The sequence below is a fragment of the Caloenas nicobarica genome, chromosome Z, assembly GCF_036013445.1.
Source record: "Caloenas nicobarica isolate bCalNic1 chromosome Z, bCalNic1.hap1, whole genome shotgun sequence".
In the NCBI taxonomy this organism is placed as follows: Eukaryota; Metazoa; Chordata; class Aves; order Columbiformes; family Columbidae; genus Caloenas; species Caloenas nicobarica.
Genome location: NC_088284.1, coordinates 103,079,911 through 103,103,958, shown reverse-complemented (window position 1 = coordinate 103,103,958; position 24,048 = coordinate 103,079,911). Strand labels below are relative to the sequence as shown.

At 40.1% G+C, this 24,048-nt stretch overlaps 1 protein-coding gene across 1 annotated transcript in view; it reads left to right on the top strand.

Moving 5' to 3' along the window:
* The first annotated feature begins 1,528 nt into the window (after positions 1-1,528).
* Positions 1,529-24,048, top strand: part of TTC39A (tetratricopeptide repeat domain 39A) — a 32,728-nt gene continuing 10,208 nt past the window's right edge. The window contains exons 1-11 of the mRNA XM_065656266.1: positions 1,529-1,626; positions 7,880-8,011; positions 8,660-8,736; positions 9,228-9,295; positions 12,101-12,165; positions 14,610-14,709; positions 15,234-15,299; positions 21,315-21,423; positions 22,052-22,119; positions 22,249-22,308; positions 23,077-23,238. Of these exons, the coding sequence (XP_065512338.1) occupies positions 1,562-1,626; positions 7,880-8,011; positions 8,660-8,736; positions 9,228-9,295; positions 12,101-12,165; positions 14,610-14,709; positions 15,234-15,299; positions 21,315-21,423; positions 22,052-22,119; positions 22,249-22,308; positions 23,077-23,238 (972 nt within the window). The 5' untranslated portion in view covers positions 1,529-1,561. The remainder of the gene's footprint in view (positions 1,627-7,879; positions 8,012-8,659; positions 8,737-9,227; positions 9,296-12,100; positions 12,166-14,609; positions 14,710-15,233; positions 15,300-21,314; positions 21,424-22,051; positions 22,120-22,248; positions 22,309-23,076; positions 23,239-24,048) is intronic.

Sequence of the window (24,048 nt, the reverse complement as noted above, 5' to 3'; positions counted from 1 at the left end):
GAGAAAATGTTTTATATCATATTAAGTATGCTATTTGGTTCAGGAACACATTTTAAAAAGGCGGGTAAGAATTGTAACACACGTAAACAATGATTGGCAAAGTTTTAATTATTACAGTAAGTAAGGCTCAGAATAGTTAGACAGACATGCTATTACATATTGTTTGACACGGACGCCAAGACTTGGTTAATCAATGTTTGCAAAGCACTTGCAGAGTCTCTTGGGTGCAAAAAGATTTGCAGCGTGTCTGAAGCGTGATGACAACAGCCACTATGAACAGTGTCGTATAATGTTTCTCTCAAATTTATAATTGTTTGTCACATATATAATTATGCTTCTTTTTTTTTTTTCAGTTATTACTCTTAAAACAAAACCAAACCACTGCTGCAGTCAGTGGTTATTACAGACACTGTTCTGCGCTCCCCTGGCTTTTCCTTAAGATACCACCAGGACTTTGCTTTCTGTTTTTCCTTTCAGCAGGCTGTGTCTTGTACCATTTTTTAAGGAAGTAACATAGTTTCTAAGTCACAAGACCGATCACATCAGAGCGGTTCAGAGTCAGGAACATGATGAGGATTTGTTTGTATTTTCGTGGGAGAGCTTTTTTGTGCAGACTTATATACAACAGGGTAGTGCAGTGTGGCTCTTTGATCATTAGATGCAGATGTTTCGACTGTCCTAACATTGCCCAGGTGACCTTAACTTGGTTAGTACAAGGACTTTTTGTTTCTTCTGTAGGTTTTTTTTTGTCCAGCAGCTCTGGTGGTGATGAAGTTGGGCCAAACTTATTCAGCTGATCTGTATTATCCTGTTGCCAGTAACCCAAAGACCAGCTGAGAACACTTGTGACAGGTCAGGCTGACATCTGGATGCTGCAAAGGAGAAAAGCACAGCCTGAGTGAGGCACTGAGAATCTTCTGACTTTGGGATGCAGTAACACTTCTTAGGGACAGTGATGTTCTCACGAGTGTGCACAATTTGAAATTTTAACCCACCTGCAAGTCTCTCGTGGTCGTCTGGTCAGGAGCCGTGCTGAACATGAGCTGGACTAAAGCAGATGTTCCAGCAGCAGTCGATACAAGAATCTGATGCAGTTTGGCAGTATCTCATCCTTAAAGTGACAACGTGATCGTAATGTCACCAGCCTGTAGTCTCTGTCAGCGTTACACACAGATCTGCATTGTCACCCAGTGCTTCTGTGTTCCAGACACCTGAGCTCATCAAACTGCCACTCTTGTACACAGTAACTTCTGCGTGTCCAGGTTCTTATTCACAGTACTTGCAGTTTATCTTATTTTCAGAAAATACAAAACTTAAATGGCTTTCCACATGGCAGAGGGTTAACAGCATAGTTAAAAAAAAAAAAAGTCTCTCTAATTTTTTGCAGTCACTAGAAATGGAATAGCAGATTATACACGGGAATAAGGCTGTGGAACTGAAGAAGGAGGGTTTCAATGTAGCAGTAATGCACTGGTAGAAGGAGAACAGATGTGCTGAGTTTATTCTCTCTTTTTCTGGCAGGTCACCTACATCAGACCTCAATGTGGCATTGCATGAGTGCATGGCAGCTCTGGATTTATTTCTTAACAACGAGTTCTCGGATGCTTTAGCTTCTTTACAAGCAAAGTAAGTTGATTACTTTTACTAGTTTTCCTCTTTATTTTTCTTTGCTTCACCATCTCTCAGGAGAATTGACTGGACAGCTAGTTCTCTGTTAATAGTTGATAAGACCGCATGCTTTTGGTTCAGAAGGGGGTGGTAAGTTAACGTGTTAAGTTTTGGGGAGGACAGAATACCTGCTTTACACTTGGGTGAGTAAGTAACACAATTGATCAAAGGTAACTACAAAAAGTACAGACTTCTTGTCCAAAGAAGTAACCCCTCAGCTGTAGTACAGTATGTGAGATTCTTGCTCCTAGAAGAATAAAAACCATTTTTTGTCACGTTTCCCCCCCACACTTTCCCATATTTTTCTGCATACCGTGAGAATTTGTGTATTTATGCTTTTGTGTCTAAATGAGCAACTGACCATGAATTGCCTGGTCTGAGACACATTACTTTAGGTATTAATTCCTTTTGTTTGGTTGGTTTTCAATAACCACTTGCAGAAACTTTCTCACAGCTTATTTTGCAATTCAGCGTTGTGGTCACGCACTGTGTTTCCTAATTACATTGCAGCCCAGCATGTAATGAGTGGCCCAGCTGCAAGCAGTGAGGTCATAAAATAACTTCTAAAATTGTTATGTCTTTACAATGTCTTTGATTTTTCATACCCTGTCCTGAAGTCACCTGCATTCTTGGCTTGTTGAAGTCTGTGGTTAGTTCACGTTTTTGGTTTCGTTTTGGTTTTTTTCCCTAAAGTTACTGAATTTCTTTTTGAGCCATCAGCAAATGGTATCATGCCTTCTTTCAGGCCACTGGAATATGAAACAACTAAACAAAACAAGAAAAAAAAAAAGAAAGTAAAATTCATAGGTAATGCAATAGTGTGTGTTTGATATGCATTGAGGTAACTATCTGCTTTGCGGAGCTATCAGCCTCCGTCTTTGGTGCCAGAATCTATAGCTTAACCATGTAAGTAAACTCTGTGAAAGACATTCATGATACATTGTAGGCTCAGACGTATTAATAATATTGGTTCTATTCACAGCAGTGTTGTTTTGTGTTTATATATAATCAGAAGATATCATAAAAATGGTAAGAAGAATAACTGTGTTTTCATTAAATTCTGACAGCAAAGCCCTTGTGCCCATCTGGAAATGCTTACTCAGTGCTTAGCATAAAATAGAGAGAGATTTTATTGAAGGGGCTTTCCAAAACACTGCAAAAGCTAGTGAGGCTGTGGGGTGGTTTTTTCCTGTAAATTCATCTTTCTTCTGTTGTATATTGTTTTTGTTCAGCTTTTGTTGGGCTCTGCAGAATTTATTTCATGAGCTGATACTCTGGTTTTGTACCTGACTATATTCCACACTGCAAAACCATTTCACAACTGATTTTTTCATGTCAGCCTGTTGTTATGAGGAGGCCCTTATTCCTGTTGCCTTTGGCAGTGATCTTTGTGAGTGTAAAGCAGAAACAGGGTGCTAAATTTCCCCACAGATGGATGATCTCCAGTATGGACACGCTCCATGTCTTCAGGGAATGACAAGAGCTGTAGAGTGGGCACATGTGGCAATACTGACTATTTTCTTTAGGAGTCATCATCAGTTCCTCACTGTTGCCTTTTAGCATGCTGAGATTCGAAATTGGTTTTCACAGTCCATAAACATACTCTCTCTGTTTAAAGAAATACTTTTCAGTTTTTACATGCTTGTAAAGGATTTCATATCTCACATTTTGCAGCCTTACCACTTACGTTGTAGGACATACTCTGTTCTGTGTTACATTATTGGAGATTCACTAAATTACTCACATTTGGCTTCCACAATAAGTGTATTTTAACTGATTTGTACCATGTGTAACTGAGAACAGATTTGGCAGTGTACAAGAGTTAAAATCGAAAGATCTTTCCTAGCAGTTTAAAAATAAATATCTGAGGATGGTGTCTAGACATGTGTTTAGATAAAGTTCTTTTTTCCTGTTAGAAAAGCAAATCCACCATAAATAAGAGATCTTGTTTCATAAAAAAAAATCTGGCATTTTTTTGCTTCACGTTACATAACTTTTCTTGTTTCATCGGCTACCTTCAGGGTTTTAGAGTCTTCATTATCATTAACAATCATTGTGCAATAGTGGGCTCCAATGATCTCGTGGTTTCTGCAGTAAGTTTAATTAAATGAATCTTTTATGTGGAGTATTCACACTAAGGACTCTCTTAAGAAATTCCTTAAATTCAGTCACCAAACCCAGCAGTGATTTTCAGTGTGTAACCTGTTAACTGTGACCGTGAGTAACACAGAAACTGTCTGGTCACCGGAGTGGGGAAAAAAATTCTATCTTCTTCCTCAGCCCCAAGATACATAAAGTAAATGGATTAAAACTGACTAGATTTTAGCCTTCATGTAATTGCAAACAGACAGAAAGAGTTGTTTCTGGTCAGATGTCCCTTTTTCTTCCCCAATAAATTTTTAATACTTTAATAATTATCCCGAAGGAAAGCATGACATGGCCACCTGATAGTTTGCTGATGTCAAATCACTTGGGAGAATGGTAAACAATAACGATAAAATAATGGCACAGAGTAAGTAATCTGGATCGCTGGATGATCTGCAACATGTGTGTTGCTCCTTGCAGTATCACAAGAACAGTATGAGGATGATTCATTGCGAGCAGTTGACTTTTTTTTCTGAAAATAGTCTCCAAAAAGCACTTGGTGGAGTGTTAATTCCAGGGTGACTGTGGTTGAATGTTCATTTCAGTCCTTTGATGCGGGAATATCTCAGGTAGGTGCGAAGAGGTGGTGTTGCTGGTTAATTGTGAAACTCTTATTGGAAGAGTGTAGTTCTCTGGTACATATTTACTATCACTGGAACTTTTAATATGAACCAAATTTACAATATTAAATGTTGTCTTGTATATCCTGATCTTTAAAAAGCTTAAAGAGGTTACTAAGGAAATGAAGCCTTTCGTAATGGCGTTTTCGTGGTGTGGTGAAATATTCTTGGCCTTGCAGAACAAAAGCAAACGCGAGGTTGTTCAGTGGGGCGGAGGAGCTTTCTCTGGGAGCTGATCTAACACAGAAGATGTGATTGTCAAACCGAGAGCGATGAGAGAGAGCGGGGGGAAGCACGTGGAGATAGAGTGAAGGTCCAGACAGTGGCTGGATAAAGGTGGTGTACAGCTCTGCAGAAAGCTCATGTTGGCTACTTATTGTAGAGAATGTCACGAACATGAAGAAGGTCATTATTTCTATATTCTTAATTGTTGGTTTCGCCTCCTAGCTGAAAGAATTTACTAGATTACGACTTTTGGAGAATGGCTTAGATCAAAAAGGCTCAGGGATGCCCTTGTTGAATGGCAGCTTTTTGGCTTAGACCAGACTTAGACCAGACTGGCAGCTCCCGGTAACTAGGGAACCAGGCTGGGGGTTGGTCTGTTCTAGTTGTAAACTTAATGCTAGTTGGGAGTTTCCTAGGAAACAGGTTTTTATTGGAAAACACTGATTCATCAAAACAGAGACCTTCTATGGAAGCCCATGGAGTAGGTCTAGTGGGTTATTTGCACATGGGGTGGAACTTCTGATCAAAGCTGGGGAAAGCCTTGAGGCCCCGTGTGACCACGTTCTCCTGGCACAGATCTGATTTGAGCCTCTCTCACTCCTGGGTACACCTGGATGAAGGGACGGTGGGTCTGTGGAGGGTCTTTGGCACTCTGTGCTGTTGCATTTGTTTCACTTCTTACCAGCATCTCAATACTCAATCAGGGCATGGACTTGAACCTGGGGTTTCTGTGACCTTGCATATCCTGCCTGCTGCATTAGTATAAAAGGATCCACAGAAAGATTTTGGGCTCTGTGTTTTCCACAAAAAATACGAGCCCCTGGGTCAATTCTGAGGCCAAAACAAGCCAAGCTTTTTGATTTTCATACTTCAGCGGGAGGGAGGAGCTGTCACCATCCTCTCTTAGGTACCCGTTTTCAAGCAGGAATAACAGGGTCCTCCATCAGCCTTCAGGAAAGGAGAGTGCTACAAGGTGAGAGTGATTGCACCGTAGTTGGAGAACAGGCATGTGGCCGAACTCCGTAACTGCCTAAAGACATTACTTGTAATCCTCTTATTCAGCCGTGTGATAACCAACCACTGGGATAAGTCATTAATCAGAATATTGGTTGTGTTTATGTCATAAAGGCTTGTTAACTCCAACAACGTCTTGGGGAAAGTGCTGCCCAGGAATCAAAAGAAGGAAAAAAGAAATAAAGAAAGCGATCAAGTTTCATTCTGTATCCATCCATACAAAATGCAGGCCTTAAAACTTGTGGCAATATGCCAGGATGTAACTGGCAACTTTAATTGCATGGTTAGTATAAATAGCATAGAAAACTGTTACATTTTGTTGCAGTTCTACCCGCCTCCCAGCCACTGAGGAAAAAAGAGTCAATATTAGTGTTGATAAATACCAGTTGACTAATGGCAAACATTAATTATCCCCTTTAAAATATAACAAACATAATAGATGAGACCATTGGATAGGGCAGGAGTGATTTGAGATTGGGAACACATTACTGTAGAGGGAAATTCCTCTTTACATATATACCAAAAGTAGCAATTTTCCTTTTAGTGCAGTGCGTTTAATATTTATCTGCTTTGATTTTGAAAGCAAATTCCTAACATTTTGGAATGGGACTATTTTAGTGCCTTCTTTGTATGTTGAATTTGAACCTCTGGAAGGGTTTTGTTTTAATAAACATGAGATGAAGTGTCTTTCCCTGCAGCCACTGAGGCTGATGAGCAATCAAACGAGCAGGAACACTCCACCAGGCTGGTGTTTTATAGTATGTTCTTTTGGTTTCTACTTGGTGTTATCAGTCTACTGAAAGAATCGTAATGCAGGAGGCCAAGACAGAGCTGTCCTGACTCCACTAGATTTTTAAACCGATTTCTTCATTATCTGTCTGTTCTTCTTACTCGTGTTGGAGATGAGATGGATGGTAGCGTAGTCTGGAGCTCACAGGACTTACGGCAGCAGGTGGTGTCCCAAAATGGTTTTTATGCTGGATCGGTTTAGGGGTTGGTTAGAGCAGCTTGTTAAGTAGCCTGTGGACGTGGTGAGGGCAACTAGGAATTAGGGACAGCCACGAAACACAGACTGCAGTGGGGTTTAAAGGTGTTCCCTGCAAATTTCCTCAGTACAGCCAGCCTGCTCTGTGCCGGGTGTGTTGGAAACCGTGACCCTTCATTGTCATCGTGAGGGCTGGAAGGGAAGCACCAGGTATCGGTGTAATGCCGTCTGTGCCAGCGCTGGGTGTTATTTTAGTCCCTGGACCTCAAAAATAGATATACAAAGAAAGTCAGGATGCTATCACTGCTCTTTAGCAACATTTGACCGAGTCGTGCTACTTGTCAGGAGTGGCTTAGCAAGATCTACAGAGAGTTTCAGTGGCAGGAATTCATCTGAGCTTTCCCTTCAATGTATTTCCCAAGTCATCTTTATTGGACCTCTAGGCCTGAAGATATTTTGATTCATTTGCAAAGGATTAGCACACACATGGGTACTGCCTGAATGCTGTAAACATGTGCAATGTAAAAACTCTTCTTCTGCCAGAGGAAAGGTGCTGGCAATGGCTGCAGGTAGGAGTTAATTGTTTTCCTTGCACTAATGCCAAAGTTTTGGACTTTCTGCAAAAGAGGCACCATCTTAAACCCCACGGAAGAATATTTAAGTTGAACAATTTGGGGTGGAAGGTTGGCAGAGAAGAAGAGGAGAAAAAAGCTGTGTTTGGTGTGGCCTGGAAGGCTTCTGCTGGAAGATCTGTTTGAAGAAGATTCTACTTTGGCCGTGGTTATAGTATTGTATTACTTATCCCCTTGGGTCTGTCCTGAGTAACTGTCCCAAAATAGAAGAAGAATATCTGGATTTGCATCACGTGTTGTAGTATTCATTAGATACGCCAGTAAAAAAACGCTGTGATTCTATGGTCCCTGAATAGTTGGCCATGTGGTTAATTCTTGTGCTTTGTTATGTTAAATACCTACTCTTGGCTCAGAGTTGAAACATCTTAACACAGGTATTGAAAGCGGAGCCGTGGACATGATTTTCTGTACAAATCTCAATGTATCAGCATTTCTTGATTATTTTGCATATCCTTTGTTTTCCTTTCCTAGTTTATTTAGACCTAGTTCCCATCAGACTGGTGAGTTTCTGGAATTGGATTTATATTTGTTTTTAAAAAGTAATAATACAGTCAGATCAGCTGTATTTTGCATCTTGTGTTTTCTTGCAGAACTAAAGATAGTATGTATCACGCACTGACTTACGCCACCATACTGGAGATGCAAGCTATGATGACGTTTGATCCGGAGGACATACTGAAGGCAGGAAACACAATGAAGGAAGCGCAAGCCACTTGTCAAAAGTAAGCGTGGAGAGATTCAGTCAATAAATAGTCTCTTCATGGGAAACTTTTGAAAGACATACAGGTTAAAAAAGGACATGTGATTTCACAGGAACCACAGGAGGTTGGAAGGGACTTCAGGAGGTCGTCTAGTCCAGCCTCCTGCTCAAAGGAGGGTCGGTTATGAGGTCAGACCGCATAATTTAGGGTTTTCAGCAGTCTAGTCCTGAAAACTTCAGCTTACTGCAATATCTGATTTTTCTTGTCAATTAGATTTTTGTCCTATCTGTATCCCCGCTTCTGCCCTGTCTGGAAGTTATTTAGCATTTGCAGGCAGTGCAGAATCTCCCCGTTTGGTGATGGTTGTGCTGTCTGGGAGCCAGCTGTGCTCCCACCTCTGTACACACGTGTGCACGTGCACACATACACACACACAACATAAACCAAAAAGCTGGATTTCTGCACATGAAGGGTAAAAGATGGATCCCAGGAGGACCATGTTGACTCAGTTCTGCGTGGAACACACTGAAGTTTGTGTATGTGGTGAGATGGCAGAGAGTTGGTGAGCACTAGGGGTACGTTAGCGACCGTATGGGTGGCCAGCTGAACGATATCCTTCTCTGTTGTTGAGGCTTCGTGTCCAGAATGACCAAACTGACTTTTCTGCAGATTTAGGAAGAAATCAACAGTAGCTGATTCTATCAACCACCTTGTGCATAGGCAGACCCTTGAGCACTTTACTGAAGGTAAGATTATTTCTAAATGCATCGCGTTTTCATCTTTTTTTTTTGCTGCAAATCGAATTGTGTAGGATTGTTCACCCAACATGTTTTTGCAGACTGTGAGTTTGCTGACAAAATTGCTGATTTGGCGTTTCAAAATTGCTGTGTCACCACATCCAAAATTACAAACTTTTTTGTTGGCTGCTGACTCGGCGTTTCCAATAGTTGCTGGGTAAAGAAATACCTAGAAAGAAGTAGGGAAATGTCTAGAAAGGTTCTAGATCCAGGAATTCATGGAAAGCACCAGAGAAATTCCTCCGAAGTTTCTGTAACTGTGCGTCATTTACTGTTTGGAGTAACTTTAGTAGTCTAGAACTGAAACACTACAGCAAATTTCAAAAAGATTTTTCTCAGTTTGACCTTCGTGATCTGATTCCTGTATTCATGGGCTAAGCGGTTTTTAATTACTCTTTGTCTGATTGATTTGTTTTCTTCCCTGCTCCGTGTGACACTAGAGGAAATCCACGCAGAAATTTGCTATGCCGAATGTTTACTTCAGAGAGCAGCACTCACGTTCCTCCAGGTATGGATTCCTGCGGGGCTCTTTGGGAGGAAAAAAAAAAGTACACATCGTACAGGTTTCATTTCTTAATGAAATGGTGGTAGACCCTAGTTTGATCTAATGGTGTAAGATTTTCTCATCTCTATTAAATCTGGATTTTATCTGGACTCTCTGCTGATGAGATAGTAGAATGTTTTGTTATCTTTCATGATTAATTAAAAATGGTAATCTCGATGCACGTATCGCGGAGTCCCCTATGATGCCATTCTCCAGTCGCTTTTGGATGTGTGAAATGGAACTGCAGTAAGCACCGATTTTTCAAATACTCTGTGTTGGGATATCAGATTTTTTTTTAAAAAAGGATGGTTATTGAAGCCGCGCTCTGCTGGAATGCAAGCGAGATTTTTGTTTGTCAGTTGGATGTTTGCTTTCCCAAGGCTGCTTTCTCACTTGTTAGTTCTTGAACAGCTACTATGGTCTGCGTAGCTGTTAGGCTCCACACAGGCTTTTTGCCAAACAGTGCTGCCTGTGTTTAAAAGGAGGGGAGTTCTCCTTCTTCTTTGAGTTTTATCTGTCTATACTAATGAAGCTTGATTTCTTTGATGGATCGACATTAGCAATACTTAATTGGGCTCCAGCTTTCAATTTAAATTGTTAATCATAGTTGAAATAACTGATTTTTCTTCTTGATTTGGCTGGACTTGCTATATGACAGTGGCCCTCTTCATCTTTGCAGAGGGGATAATAAAAGTCACATTCACAAAGGGCTTCTGCCTCTTGGCTCACAGATGCTGATAGAGAATGAAATGCAGGTGGTGGTTCTATGGTGTCTGGGAGTTGCCAGATGGGCTCTGATTTGCGCTGCTTATAGTTTATGAACCGTGTAACCTTTTTCAGCGATCTCATGCCCATCTGCTAGAAACCATTGCTTCATAGCAAAACCAGTAGTCAGAGTAGCTGCTTCTGAAGGATTTTAGAGTGGTGATGATGGTGACTTTATGGTAAGATGATGGATTTTGAAATGGCCAAGGTGTAGATACCTATTTCCACGTTCGTTTGGGATCCTTTGGGATGAGCAGCCTCTCGCACTGGGGACAGTTTGGGCAATATCCAACGCTATGGAAGCAAGGCTTTTCAGAACTTCTTTGTGCCTCTAAAAAGCGTCTCTTTGTTTTAAGCACTATTTTCACAGGTATCTGTTTTTAAAAATGTTTATAGATACATGAGAGTAAGACAACAATGTTTTGTCCTTTCTGCATAAAGAATCTCTGTCTATTTGCTTCCTCTTCTATTCTGTGTTTTATTTTTCGTGAACACATGAACTGATGTTAAAAATTAAACAAAGGCACTTGATTCCAACAGCTATTGAAGCAGTTAGTTTTGATGCTTAATGTATATGACCAAATCCGGTTGAAAACACATAAAACTTAGTCTCAGGATTTTTCAAGGGCTCGAATATTCTCACGTTGTTATCTCTGTTGTTCCTATCATGAGTATTCCAAATTTAGACATTTTAAACCCATATTCTTTCCATTTTCCACTGAAAGGAAAATATAACTGAGCTTTTACATATGGTTAGGTTTGCTGTACCCCTTCCCACCCCTCCCAGTTGCTAATTAAAAACTGAACTTTCCACAGAACAAATTAAAACAGGATCATATTTTTCAGCGGTTATTTGTCTGTGTGTGATTGGAATTCAAGTCTCTGGGGATATATCATCAGGAATTACATGTTCATTTATGGTACCTAGTTTCTGTCCTCAATTATCGCTGTTGGTCAGGTTGGTTAAGGGTGGCTGTGAAGGACACAGGCAGTTCAGCCCATGAGGCTGCCCATACTAGTTCCTAAAAAGCAAAGTCTGGAAGAAGTTGAACTGTAACTTTGATTGAATTATCTTCCTGACTTAAAGGAGGATGGAAGGTTCTTTGAGGCAGGTTCTGTCTTGTGTACATACCGATAAACCCAATTGGGCCCTGAATCCTTAACAGTAACAGTAAAACGACCAAATGTTCATCTGATCTAGGCTATTTTCTCCACAGTGCTTCATATAGCCTCTTAAAATGCCATCACACAAAAATAATCTGCTAAAACACATGTAGTCTTCCTATCCCAAATTAGCAGCAGCTATCAAAACAAACCAGAGTGACAGATTATATAGGATGAGTGAGGCAAGAAACTGCCACCAGAAAGTTAGGAGACTCAAGAGTTCCCTCTTTGGGGTACAACTGTAAACTAGTGGTCCCTCAAAAACACTTTGCTCTAAGTTCTCAGTTCGTTATAGCTTGTAGTGTAACGTCTTACCATACTAGGATGGGTCTCATAGATACTTGAATATTCAGACCAGAAAGAGCATATCCTGCATAGCTTTAATTACCTTGCATCCTTTTTAGGATGGGAAGCTATATTCTGTAGGCTCCTGAGGACAAGTAGTTATTTCTGTCTCGTGCTGAGCCAGGAAATGTTCAGATCGTAACAGTGCTGAAGGACAAATGAGAGAGAGCTATTTTTTGAAAAAGCCACAAATACACGTACCTTTGGTGCCACTCGTTAGCTTAGTCCTTATGTTCATTGATGCAAATTCAGGTGGTCCAAAGGCCACGAGGGCTAAACTAATTTCAGAAGGTATAAAAATAAATCATATCTGTCTCAACAGAGTAAAAAAATATTTTAATATAGAAAGGAAATCCTAAATCTATGTCTTGTTTCTTAGAGACTTATATTGTCTATGTCATGACACTTACACTCAAGGCTTGTTCATCTCAAGAAGATAAAAGCCCTTTATAATTCTTAAAAATCCCTGTCACTAATGTGTTTCTATTCTAACAGGATGAGAGTATGGTTAGCTTCATAAAAGGAGGCATCAAAGTCCGAAACAGTTACCAAACATACAGGTAAGTCAGAGTTATGGTGCGATTAAGTGTAGTTTCAGTAAAAAGTACGCTGCTCAAATTGTCCAATTCACAAATTAATTACTGTTGTATTTATTGCAGCCTTTATTATGAGCCTCATGCCTATAGCCTTTCTCAGCCCACAGAAATTCCTCCTTTGCATAACCAAGGACACTGATATTATGGTTGATTTGAAATGTAAAGACAGTGGACCCTAATGCTGTTAACTCCCAAGGTCTACCTTATTCAAGTACTATATCCTTGAAATTGTGGCAAAAAATAACTATTCTAAATGATGTAGTGCTCATTGTGTCTCCATAGCATAATTTGGAGGTTTCGCTGCCATCAGGCATATGAAATAGCATTTCTTCGTAGTTCTAGCTGCAGCTTTTTGGAACATTCAAAACCAGTAGCTGAAGCACAAGTAATTCCATAATAAATGCATGAAACTGTAGCAAAATTAAGAGACAATAAACCGAAGAGCTTGCAGTGGAAAGTTATAAATGTCTTCAAAGATTAAACAAATTTACAGGAAAGGGGTTTATAGGGGCTGGTTAGCACAGCAGAACAGATGCCGTCTCTCCAGGTCACGAAGTCCCTGCACAGTCACTTCCCAGAGGCTGCTTTGCCGAGCAGATGCCGCTGCCGCAGTGAGATATTTCATTAGCTGGACTTTTAATCTGGTTAAGTATGGCAGTTGTTCTGCTCTAAAGAGAAGGTGCATGCTATTGAAAATGATAAGCAGCGTCGCTTATCTGAACTCGCACTATGCCCATTATTTAGTGTCTATAAGCCAAAAACGTCTACTTAAGCAGATTTCTTTTCATGCAGGAAGTTACGGGAGCTGCTTTCAGCATGTGCAAAAGGTTTTGAAAGGGCAGTAGTGAATTCTAAAAATTACATTAAAATGTACACTACGGGAAGCAGACTCAGTTGTGTCTTAATAAATTAAGATCAGCTCTAATATATGTAAAAACAAAGTATTATAAATCTGGTAACCTTTGGGTGGTCTTTTTCAAAAGAATGCTAATAACAACTTGCATATTACTAAAATGTGCTTTAACAAAGGGAAAGTTTGTATCTGAGGTTGGCAGTTACCATTTTGTACTGTACCTTTGATGTGGGAAGAAATAATTGTTTGCAGTTTTGGTGAGAGCGTGGTGTGACAGGTTACAGAGAAAACAATGAAATATGGAAATGAGAATTTGCTTTGGTTGATCAGTATTTTTACAACATAGTTTCTGATAGAAGAAGCTATCTTTCCTTTCCCCACTCCTTGATAGTCCACAACAACAGCAACCCTGAAAAGACGGGAGGAGTAAATGTTGCAAAGATCAATTTTTGAAACTGTCTTTGAGAGAGGAAGGTTACCGTACACTGTAGAAAAGATAGAATGAAATAAAAGAATATTTCAGGATGAAACATCCCTTATTGTTAGTGAATAAAAAGTATCAGAAAACTTTCATGGTAGTACAAACTTGTATGAATAATTTTTAAAAGTGAAAGCTAAATATGCGTCGTATTTTGGTTTATTTTAGGATGTTAAATTTGAACTCAGAACATACACAAAACATCATCCAGTCCAGGTTCTCCAGAAGTATTATATCCTGAAAGGGAGAGAGATGACAGTGTCCGTATTTGGGTGGGCTGAAGGTGACTCGAAGTGCAGGTCCATTGTAAAGGCTGCAATTACAGTGAAAAGTCTTATATCTGTTGGCAGCAACCAGCAGATGAAAACGTGACAGCCCAAGTACGAATATGTGGCTGCCATTGAAACAGTATTTTTCCTCTAGTAATTAACAAAATTAAAAATAGTGTGAAAAACACATAGAAAGCTTGGAGACAAAACAGGTTCAAATCCAGCTGGATTACACAGGGAAATAAAGGGGCACTACAAAGTCGAGATATCTGAACGTTGCAAAACTAAGTGAAAAGTAATTTCCAATATACCTGCCCATTTAAAAATATTTCTCACAATTGTCTTTTCCTATATATAAGAAAATAGTATTTTGAATGAAGATGCATGAAAAGAGAATACCTAATCCAGGATTAGTGAAACCTCAAATTTGCTGATTTAAGTTTGCTAATTTAAATTTAACTCACCTGCACTGCCCCGTCATCTCTTTTTGCAGTCATAAAGGTTGATGTTGCTCCCAACAGCCATTCTTGAAACATTTAGGGGCAGAAATATGGTTGCAAATTGACTGTGTCTATTTGACAGGAATTCATCTCCAGGACTCTGTATTTTTGAATTGATAGCAATGTGACAGAAATGATTTGTTGATAAATCCAACAAAATGTTTTAAGTGTTGTTCACCTGGGTGAGATGACAAATAGACCTTTTTTGAACTACCGTGTAGTTCAAGGTGACTGGTTTGCTTTCTTACTGAATTGTAATTAGTTATTTTGTTTACTGACAATGTAACAGAATCTTGGTGCGTTTTCAGGGAGCTGGATAGTCTCATACAGTCTCCACATTATGTCAAAGGAGAGAACCATCTGCATTTTGAGGGCGGCGTAAAACTCGGAGTTGGAGCATTTAATCTGGTATGTACCAACGGTTTTGAGCTGAAGCCCTGCAACCTTCTGAAAAAGATCTTAGCTTAAATACCGGAGAATTCCCACCGACATCCGTGTTACTGATGATATGTCAGAGAGACATCGACTCAGATGACGAGGGGTGACTTGGTTATTCAGGTGATGGGCTGCAGAAAGCGCATGGTGGTTCCCCTTGCGTTACTTTGGGTGAGTCCAGCACGTGCCCAAATGTTAGATTTACTGCATAAGGTACAAATACGTGCTGTGTGGTATGCACCCAGTATTTGTGAAACATCCAAGAAGTATTCGAGTTACTAAGCGTGTGCTGTGTAAACAGGGTCTCTGTATTAAACAAATATTTGTTTAAATCGTATGTGAAATACAGCAGGTATACATCTACCCAGGAAATCGTCAGATATATAAAGATGTTTTTAGTAATTTTAGTGATGATTTCTTGTGTTTGGAAAAGTTGTGGGAGGCAGCTGGGAGCTAGGAGGCTTATTACTGCGTAACTGTTGTATTTCTTTCTGTAGACATTGTCCATGTTTCCCACACGGATTCTGAGATTACTGGAGTTTGTTGGATTTTCTGGAAACAAGGTAAATGTGAACTAAACATTATTGGTACATTCCCATCACTCTTAAATTAAAAAACGGAGACGGGTGTTTGTCTCTTCTTCCTCACATAAGCTGTAGCCCTCTGAAAGGCTCTGGTATCACCTGCACACTGTTGGCACTGATGCTTTCGTGCAGCTCAGTCTTCCTTTGTATTTTTGTCTGAACTGTTACACTTAACAAAGATTATGATACCATTTTTCAATGATGATACATGATAAAGACAATGGCTAATACGATGATGTTGACATATTTGGTTTTTTAGTGCTTATGCTTAGAAATTCTTAGCCTTTAATACATTAGCTTATCTGATAGTTACTGTCATTATGATATCTGAATGTCCCTGACAGGTTTCAGCGTGACATCCAGTTGGGGAATAAAATAATTCAGTTTTATTTCTGATTTTTCTCTCCATGTCTTTAATAGTAACTGATCATTTGAGTGTGGCACCTAAATTCTCTTTGCTCGAAAGACTTAGGGCTTTTTTGCCTAGGGAGTAACTGGTCTGACCTGTGTTGTTTGTACATGCAGTTTAGAGATAGAAGTTCAGTAATGAAGCACCAGTAAACTTGCATGAACTTGAGTTACTCTGCAGGGCAGATGCACAGAAAGTGCTGTGTTAGTTTTTTTGTGGATTCGTTTTTTCAAAATTGGATACTAAACTGATGGGAATATCTTGGCCTTGGTGCCTTGTACTTGCTCTTGTCTCTCAATCTGCCAGCAGAGCAGGAGATTCACTCAAAGTTGGGTTCCTGGATGAAGAAAACACAGTCTCTTTAACCTAAACCAGTAGTCACATTTATTTCTTAAATACTGGGTAAAGGTAAATGTTTGATGTCCTGCAAACACAACAAAAGCTGTATAAACGTGTGAAAACTTAACTCTTTTGTAATGCTTCCTATTTACTAAACAAGTTTTAAAGAGAAAAATGTTTCCTTAATCAGAGCTGCAGCCTTAGGTGACGGGTGGATGAGTGTCATCGCCATTTTATTAGTTTACAGGAAGGATCTTAGATCTGAAAAGAAACTGTCTAGTTTAAAGCAAGGAGCTTTTGGCAGAGTGTGCTGGCCGGGAACAGTTTCACGAGCAGTGGAGGCAAAAATCAAATAGCTGTACCTGTCAGTTATGAAAATAGAGAGCAGCTAAAGCAAAATATTCTCCTAGGAATGTAAGGGCAGTTCACGTACCAGCAGAGTTCTGAGAATACTCTGCTGAACACTCATCTTGTTGCTGCAAATGAAAATTGTCCCTCTAATTGAATTTCCGATGTTTTCTTTTGGCCCTGGGGTTTCTTGTATGGCTATGAGTGGGCTGATATTTGTGTTGATGAGTCAGCTCCTGTTCCAGTTTTTTTAATAACTCGCTGAAGCATAACCTAGATTACCATAAAGTTAAGCAAAAACCCGTTATCTGCATACCATAAAAAAGGAGTATTTTAAACATGTTGATTAAAGTTCATTGATGGTCATTTATTTTAATATCCTAAAAAAGTCTGTATTCAGCATTTGTGAGTCAGATGCCAAAAGCAAAATTGCAATTGGTTTTCCAAAGCTTGCAAAGAAGAACGTGTCCCCTGCAATACAGACAGGAGTCTGGAAGTTGAAAAGAAACAGTGACGGATGAGAGGGAAGGTTTGTGTGTTATGTCCTGCACCTCATCCAGAAGAAAGGGGTTTTGGATACATCTGTGTTTGATCTCACAGCCTTTTCCATTACATGCTCGTGGTGAGCATCAGTTTGTGCGAAAACCAAGAGCCTTGGGCTGTTTACAGCCTACCTGAGAGAGCTGCAGCGCACTGGAGGACAGCTCGCTTTTGGTGTGGGTCGTGTGCTGATTAAAACTGGATAGGAAATTACATTGCGATATCTCCCACAACACTGCTCTGCCTTCAGACCGGCAGATTTGCCCCGAGGGACTGTTCTTGTCTCGCAGACATGTCGTGTCTGATAGTAAATGAGGCCATCCCAAAGCTCCATTCCTTCCTAAACCATTTGTAGGCACTGTGGACAACACGATCAACTTAACAGCAGTCTGGAGTCTCAAAATAGCAGGTAGGATAAGATCGAGAAAGTATAAAAGTAGCCTGAGGCCGCGTTTGTTCCCCACCAGTCCAAGATGTGGCCGTTGTGCCCTTGTCACTGTTCAAGTTCCTTTGCCTTGTATCGTTAGTCAAAATACAGGCTTATTTGTGTTAAATGGCATTTGAGTGTTGAGGCCCAGTGCAATTTTGCCCAATTTAGTGAGAATTTGTCACACACCGTCAGGTACGCTGTGCTGGGGAGGCATTGCCTTCCTCCCTCGCTGGGCAGTAGGTGGAGCATGTGTCCCATCTGGACTTTTTGTGGGTGATGATAACTAACTTCTGATGTGAGGCCAGAAGAGTCCTTGCACCGTCTCCCATATAAGCACTGAACTCTTCTTACTGACTCCTCTGCCAGGTCTCAGGGTAGTATTTACTCTCGTTCTTATTTTATAGACGACTACAAACACCGTGCTGCTAAACTGTAGAAAAGTTTGACATGAGCCCACCATATGTTAAATGCGATTTGTCAGGGGGTAAGATGACAGCATGGTTTCAGGGAAAGGCAGGAAAACTTTCAGATAGAACCAGTTTCTTTCAAATCATAATTTTTGATGTGGGAGGATGTTTTTCCCAAAGCAGCTGAGCTGAAGAATATTTTCGATGTGTCAGTTTGTAATAAATTGAATTTCAGTTTCCCACTAGGCATATTTTTGAATTGTATTTTTGTCTCTTCTGCAACTCTGAAATGAAGTTAGATCTAAAATTATTTCATGGGATATCTTCAGATGCCCTGTCTACCAGTTTAATTAGTTGGTTCTTTGTAAAAGCTGTTAGTAGTATCCATCCCTCTTGCTAAGCCTGCAATACTGTCATCAGGTCATGGGACATGAAAGATGGCTTTGCTTTCATTGTCAAGATCCCTAATTAAAAGGGAGTGATTTTAAGATATCATCAAGAGCTGTTGCATCAGGAAGGTAGATGGATTTTAGTCAGCGACAGCTGAAATAAATATGAACCAATCTCAAAGTTTTCTAGTAATGGTTTTGAGCATTGTCCTTGTTGGTCCTGCATTCGCTGTGGGAATCCCCACTGTTCATGTGAGGAGGCCTAAATGACGGAGCACTGGATGTCTTGGGACAAGGATCGAATCAATGAGATGCTGATATAATATAATGTAGTGACAGTCTTGGGAATTCAGAGATCGTGGGATGTTACGAGCAAATTGCACAGAAAGATGAGAGTTACCATATTGGATCACATTTATTGCAAAACAAACGTTTGTTATAAAACCTAAACATGTTGATCTGATTTAGGTATTTTGGAAATCACGAGCAGTTATTGCCTTGACATCAGTTTTATATTGTAGCGATACACCCTGTAATAGACTTTCTTTGGAAGCTCATTCCTGATGTTCTGGGATTGCTCATATCACTTGTGGCATAGGTGTGGGAGATATTTATGGGTTTCTTATGGCTAGAAGGTGTGTCCTAACAATTAGATAGAATAAACTCACTTAGTGACTGGCACCTGTGAGCCTAGTTTGTTTACAGAGCTGCTCCTTAGGCTCAAGTAGTGGTTGCTTGGGATTTGGTCCTGAGATCTTCGTTTGATCCCCGGTGAGGATCACCTGGGGGCATTGCCCAACTCGTGACACCTCACTCAGCTGATTAGGTTTGCTGGCTCATCTCCAGAGGCTCCTGCAGAGAAGGAGCAGGTGCTTGAAAAGGCAGGAGTGTTTTTGAGGAGAAGCAGCTTTGTTACAACCTTTTCTACAAGCAAGCCTTGTAATACTAATAATAACTACTTCTAGATTTCTTTTTTTTTTTTTTTTTCAGATTGTGTCTACTGATTGTATTGTTACTTTAATATAGAAAGTTCGAGGTGTTAGAGTGGCAAAGTGAAAAGTAAGCATTTTTTGATACCTGTACTGTGCAAAATAGGATTATGGACATAGCACAGAGTGAACCAAGTTGCTGGGTGAGCCTCCCATACCTGTGGAACTGCTCCGTGTAGCAACTGAGGCTGGAGTGTGCCGGATCTGCAGCCGTTTTCTGATGAATGGGCAATAATGTTCTTCATCCAGTGGCTTCCCAGGGTGCAGCCCCACACCGGGTGGCTGTGGGTTTTGTGCCGTATCCATACGCATGATGACTTTGTGTTTGGCTGTATTAAAATACATTTTTGAGACTAAAATACATAAGTGAGATCCACTTCACAAATGACTAAATTATTCTATACAACTAATAAAATTTGTTTCTGTATCATTCTTGGTGCTATTCACAAATGTGATCGGCATTCATTTTATATGTATTTTTATATTATATGGAAGATTTCAAACACTGTAAGGCCTAGTGCTGATTTCAGTAAAGGCTCAGTGAAATCTCCAGCCTGAAGGTTTTTCACTTCAAAAAAATGTACTTTGGAAATCTACTTCGGAATTTTTTTCTGCCAAAATTCATTCCACAGAATGTTTTGTCTTACTTCTGCCTCCCAGTGCCTTAGTGCTACTTTTTAAAAAATCCAAATATTTGTGGTTTTCATCTGGGCAGTTTAAAGAAACTGAATGTATCATATTTTGTTACTTATTCATATCAATCAAACTTTTGCTCTCAGCAGAAAATGAAGTTGGCTGTAATTCGCTGAGTGCTTGATTTCCATGAAGTCATTGATTTTCAGTAATGATTTTACTATCTTTTAATGTATTCTGAAGTGACGTGCAAGTCAGTATTTCCGTTATTTTGTCTGGGCGAGATGTTATACTAATTGACCTGCAAATATATGTGTTAATGGCACCTTTTTCTATAACAGTAATTAATGGTATTTTTTAAAAAATACAAAATAACTGTATTTATGTGAAAACATTTAACCACACTAGTTAACTGAAGAAGTACATGTATGACGAAAATCAGAATATGATTATAGACTTTAGGGTTTATACAGTAAGTGGTAAAGGTGAGGCAGGATAACACCCCTCTGTGGTTAAGGACACACAGAAGATGAAAATCTGTGTTGCGATCCTGCTCTCGTTGGTACCTTCTGCAGTGGCTCCGGTAGATGTCCCTCAGGGTCCCTATTTATAGAGCAGCTGTTTTGTAAGGATGTCCTTATAGGCACATACATCGTGTGCCAGTAACTTTCCATTGCAGTCACAGTGGAACTTTTAAACAGAATTTTCCCCAGCACACAGTGGATGTCTTGCTGTGCATATTTACTAGTATGCATATCTTGTGTTTAATATGTTTGCATATTTATATTCTTGCTGTTGATATCATGGAACCAGTCCTAGAATGGGCTGCTAAATGCTGTTGCCTCAGGAGCTTAAATCCTTGAAGTTGATTATCCATCATGCTCTCACTGAATATGAATACGGCGTTGTATTATACTTGATTGCTTTACTTCTTCCCAAAGGGAACAGAAATATTCTTTTCATCATATTTTTCCACTGGCGATAGTGGGCCAACACCATTGCAAAGCTCCTTTTGTTCTTAGCGTAGTTAGAAACATCCTTTTGCCCTGGCATCTTTTGCCCTGCTAGTTGTAGATTTTTTTGTTCTTGACATCTTTAACTTGTGTATGCAGTGAATAACAACAAACATGGTTACACTGCACAAGGGCGATATGTGTTATTTGCCTTGCTTTTCAAAACTCTGTGTTTTGTATTTCTGGATTGCTGTTTAGCAGCACTTAGGAGAATGTGAGGCAACTTATCACCATCATCCATGTTAACCGTGTAATACATCCCACGTTGCTGCTCTGTCATCAGATGTTTTCCGGGCTAAGCAGTAACTCCATGAAAAACTGTTAGATAAATTCCTGTATTTTTATCTTTGATTGCTATGTAAGCAACGGATGTCCGTGCATTTGGGGAATTTGGTGAGTGAGCAATCTGTAGATGACACCGCAGAAGTTGACAAACTAGCAAAACACAACTTTGGTTCTTGTCCAACACTTTGTCCTGCTCACCTCTGTTTGCACAGGAGCACGGTCTGCTGCAGCTACAAGAAGGAGCATCGTCATACAGCTTTAGGTCGGTGCTGTGTACCATGCTGTTGCTTTGCTATCATACTTTCATGACCTTTGTGTTAGGTAAGATTGTTTATAATAACTCTTGGATTTGATTAGTTCTTGTGGGACACAGAGGGGAAAAAGATTATTCCATCACCTATTTGTTGGTGAATTGTTTGTTCATGACCAGATTAAATGCAACTCATTTGGGGGTATTTTTACAGTATCGATCGTAACTTAAGAGTGTCTTAGTCTTCAAGGCGGAAGTTTGTTTAACACATGAGAAGGGACACGATGGGGATTGCAAAGAAAGTTGTGAGAGCTAAATCCATCTTCAGTAGTCAGATGCGTTATTTGGGAGGTTAAAATACTGGCTGTAAGTAATGGCTTCCTGAATACTTTTATCACGTTTATATGTCATCCCTGACTTTTCTGTGAGGCGATAGCTTCCTGCTGAGACGTATTTCCCTGTTATCTCGAAAGCATTCTACAAAATGTGTTTGTGCATAAGTGAGTTTTCAAGTCAGTAAGCACAATGTTGTTCAGGTCTTTCTGGCTTAGTGCAACACCAACCTGTATTTATGACTGACTTACCAGAGAGAGGAGCTTACATATTGGCCAGATGAGGATGGCTCATCAGTACCTTGCATTCCTATTTTGCTTTTTCTTTTCTTACTGTTTTTATCACTTGCATTTTTATGCATTCTAGGGACAGGAAAAGGAAATGTTGAGGAGGCAGAAAGACTACTTAAGCCTTACTTGACTCGCTATCCAAAGGTAAAATGAATCATAATTTAGTTTGGTATGACTGTTTAATTTTTCTTGCCAAATAACAAAGACCTAGGCTGTACGGTCAGCTTGAAAACTCTTATAGAATACTTGTATTTTTATTATTATTTATTACAGGGAGCCATATTCCTGTTTTTTGCAGGCAGGATAGAAACACTAAAGGGTAATATTGATGCGGTAAGTAATCCTTTTGCTCTGGGGAAGTAAGTTTCAAGAGCTTTAGAAAATTTCCTCTGGGAGCGATGTTACCTTTTGGCTAATACTTCCTGTGGCTTTGGCCTGTATGTAATTTTTAGTTCATGAATTACAAATAGGAATTTTGAAAACTATTTTGACTAGCTTGTTTGACCAGCTCGTTTTGGTGCCCTTCTCAAATTCTGGTCATAGTCTGCCAGTATTAATGACATGGTTTTCTCATTGCCTTTCCTGTCATGAAGCAAGTTGTGCCTTTAATAATGTCCAGTGGTAATCCTTCGCCTTCAGTCTGAGCAAAGAGTCATACAAGACTTGAAAGAATTAGGGAGATGAAGAATGCATGTCCAAAGTGCTCTGAGATGGAGGATCAGCTGGTGTGCAGTGTGGTAGCTCCCTTGAAACCTTTGGAGCTGCAATAATCAATGTCAGCTGAGCATCTGTCCTCTGACTTTAGTTTCCTAATTTCCCTGGACACAAACGTTCATTTTGCCTGTGCTTAAAACTTAATACAACCTCCAGGGATGGGGAGCTCTGTGACAACGGCAAACTGACTAACACCAGGTTGAGTCTAGAGCCAAGAATCTCTTGTGTAAAGCCAACAGATGTGATTTTGGGGAATACTGGGCTGTTAATAGTTGGGAAGTTGCAGGAGCCATGCCGGCAGATCCTGGAGACCCAGTGTCTGTTATAGGATGGGCGTATGTGCATTTACACGTGATTAAGGCAGTGTTTGGAAATCTCTATGTTCAGGCAGTGAGTAGGTATGAAGAATGTTGCGAGGCTCAGCAGTACTGGAAGCAGTTCCATCACATGTGTTACTGGGAGCTCATGTGGTGCTTTACCTACAAGCGCCAGTGGAAGATGGCTTTCTTCTACGCAGACCTGCTAAGCAAGGAAAACACTTGGTCAAAGGTAAGTTACGCTCAACAGGAGGGTGGAAGGCCCTTTAGTTATCTATTAACTCTCCATCAGATTGAATCATAGAATCATAGCATCATTTCAGTTGGAAGAGACCCTCAGGATCATTGAGTCCAACCATAACCTAACCTAACTCTAGCACTAAACCATGTCCCTAAGAACCTCATCTAAACGCCTTTTAAACACCTCCAGGGATGGTGACTCCACCACTGCCCTGGGCAGCCTGTTCCAGTGCCTGACAACCCTTTCCGTGAAGAATTTTTTCCTAATATCCAATCTAAACCTCCCCTGGCGCAACTTGAGGCCATTTCTTCTTGTCCTATCACTTGCTACCTAGGAGAAGAGACCAACACCCTCCATTCTACAACCTCCTTTCAGGTAGTTGCAGACAGCGATAAGGTCTCCCCTCGGCCTCCTGTTCTCCGCCTCAACAGCCCCAGTTCCCACAACCGCCCCTCATAAGACTTGAGTTGACTTTTTGTTGCTGTGAAGCTTTTGTAGCTTTGCAGATGAAGATTGTAAAACAAAACCCTGTCTGCTGTGGCTCATGTAGAACAATGTGAATTGCAGTCATTCAAATCCAAACAGATAGTGGGCAAATAGAAACCTTTTGGGCCTGACTTGTAGATGAAGAACAACTTGTTAAAGATGTTCTGCTGTGTGTTGGCTGGTTGTGCCATCAACACATTGCAGTTAATGGCACGAGTTGCCATTTCTTTCTTTACATTGTGGATATAAGCTCTTTGAGTGAGGCTAGCCATGACGATGCCTCCAAGATAATAAATATAATTAAAAGAGACACCT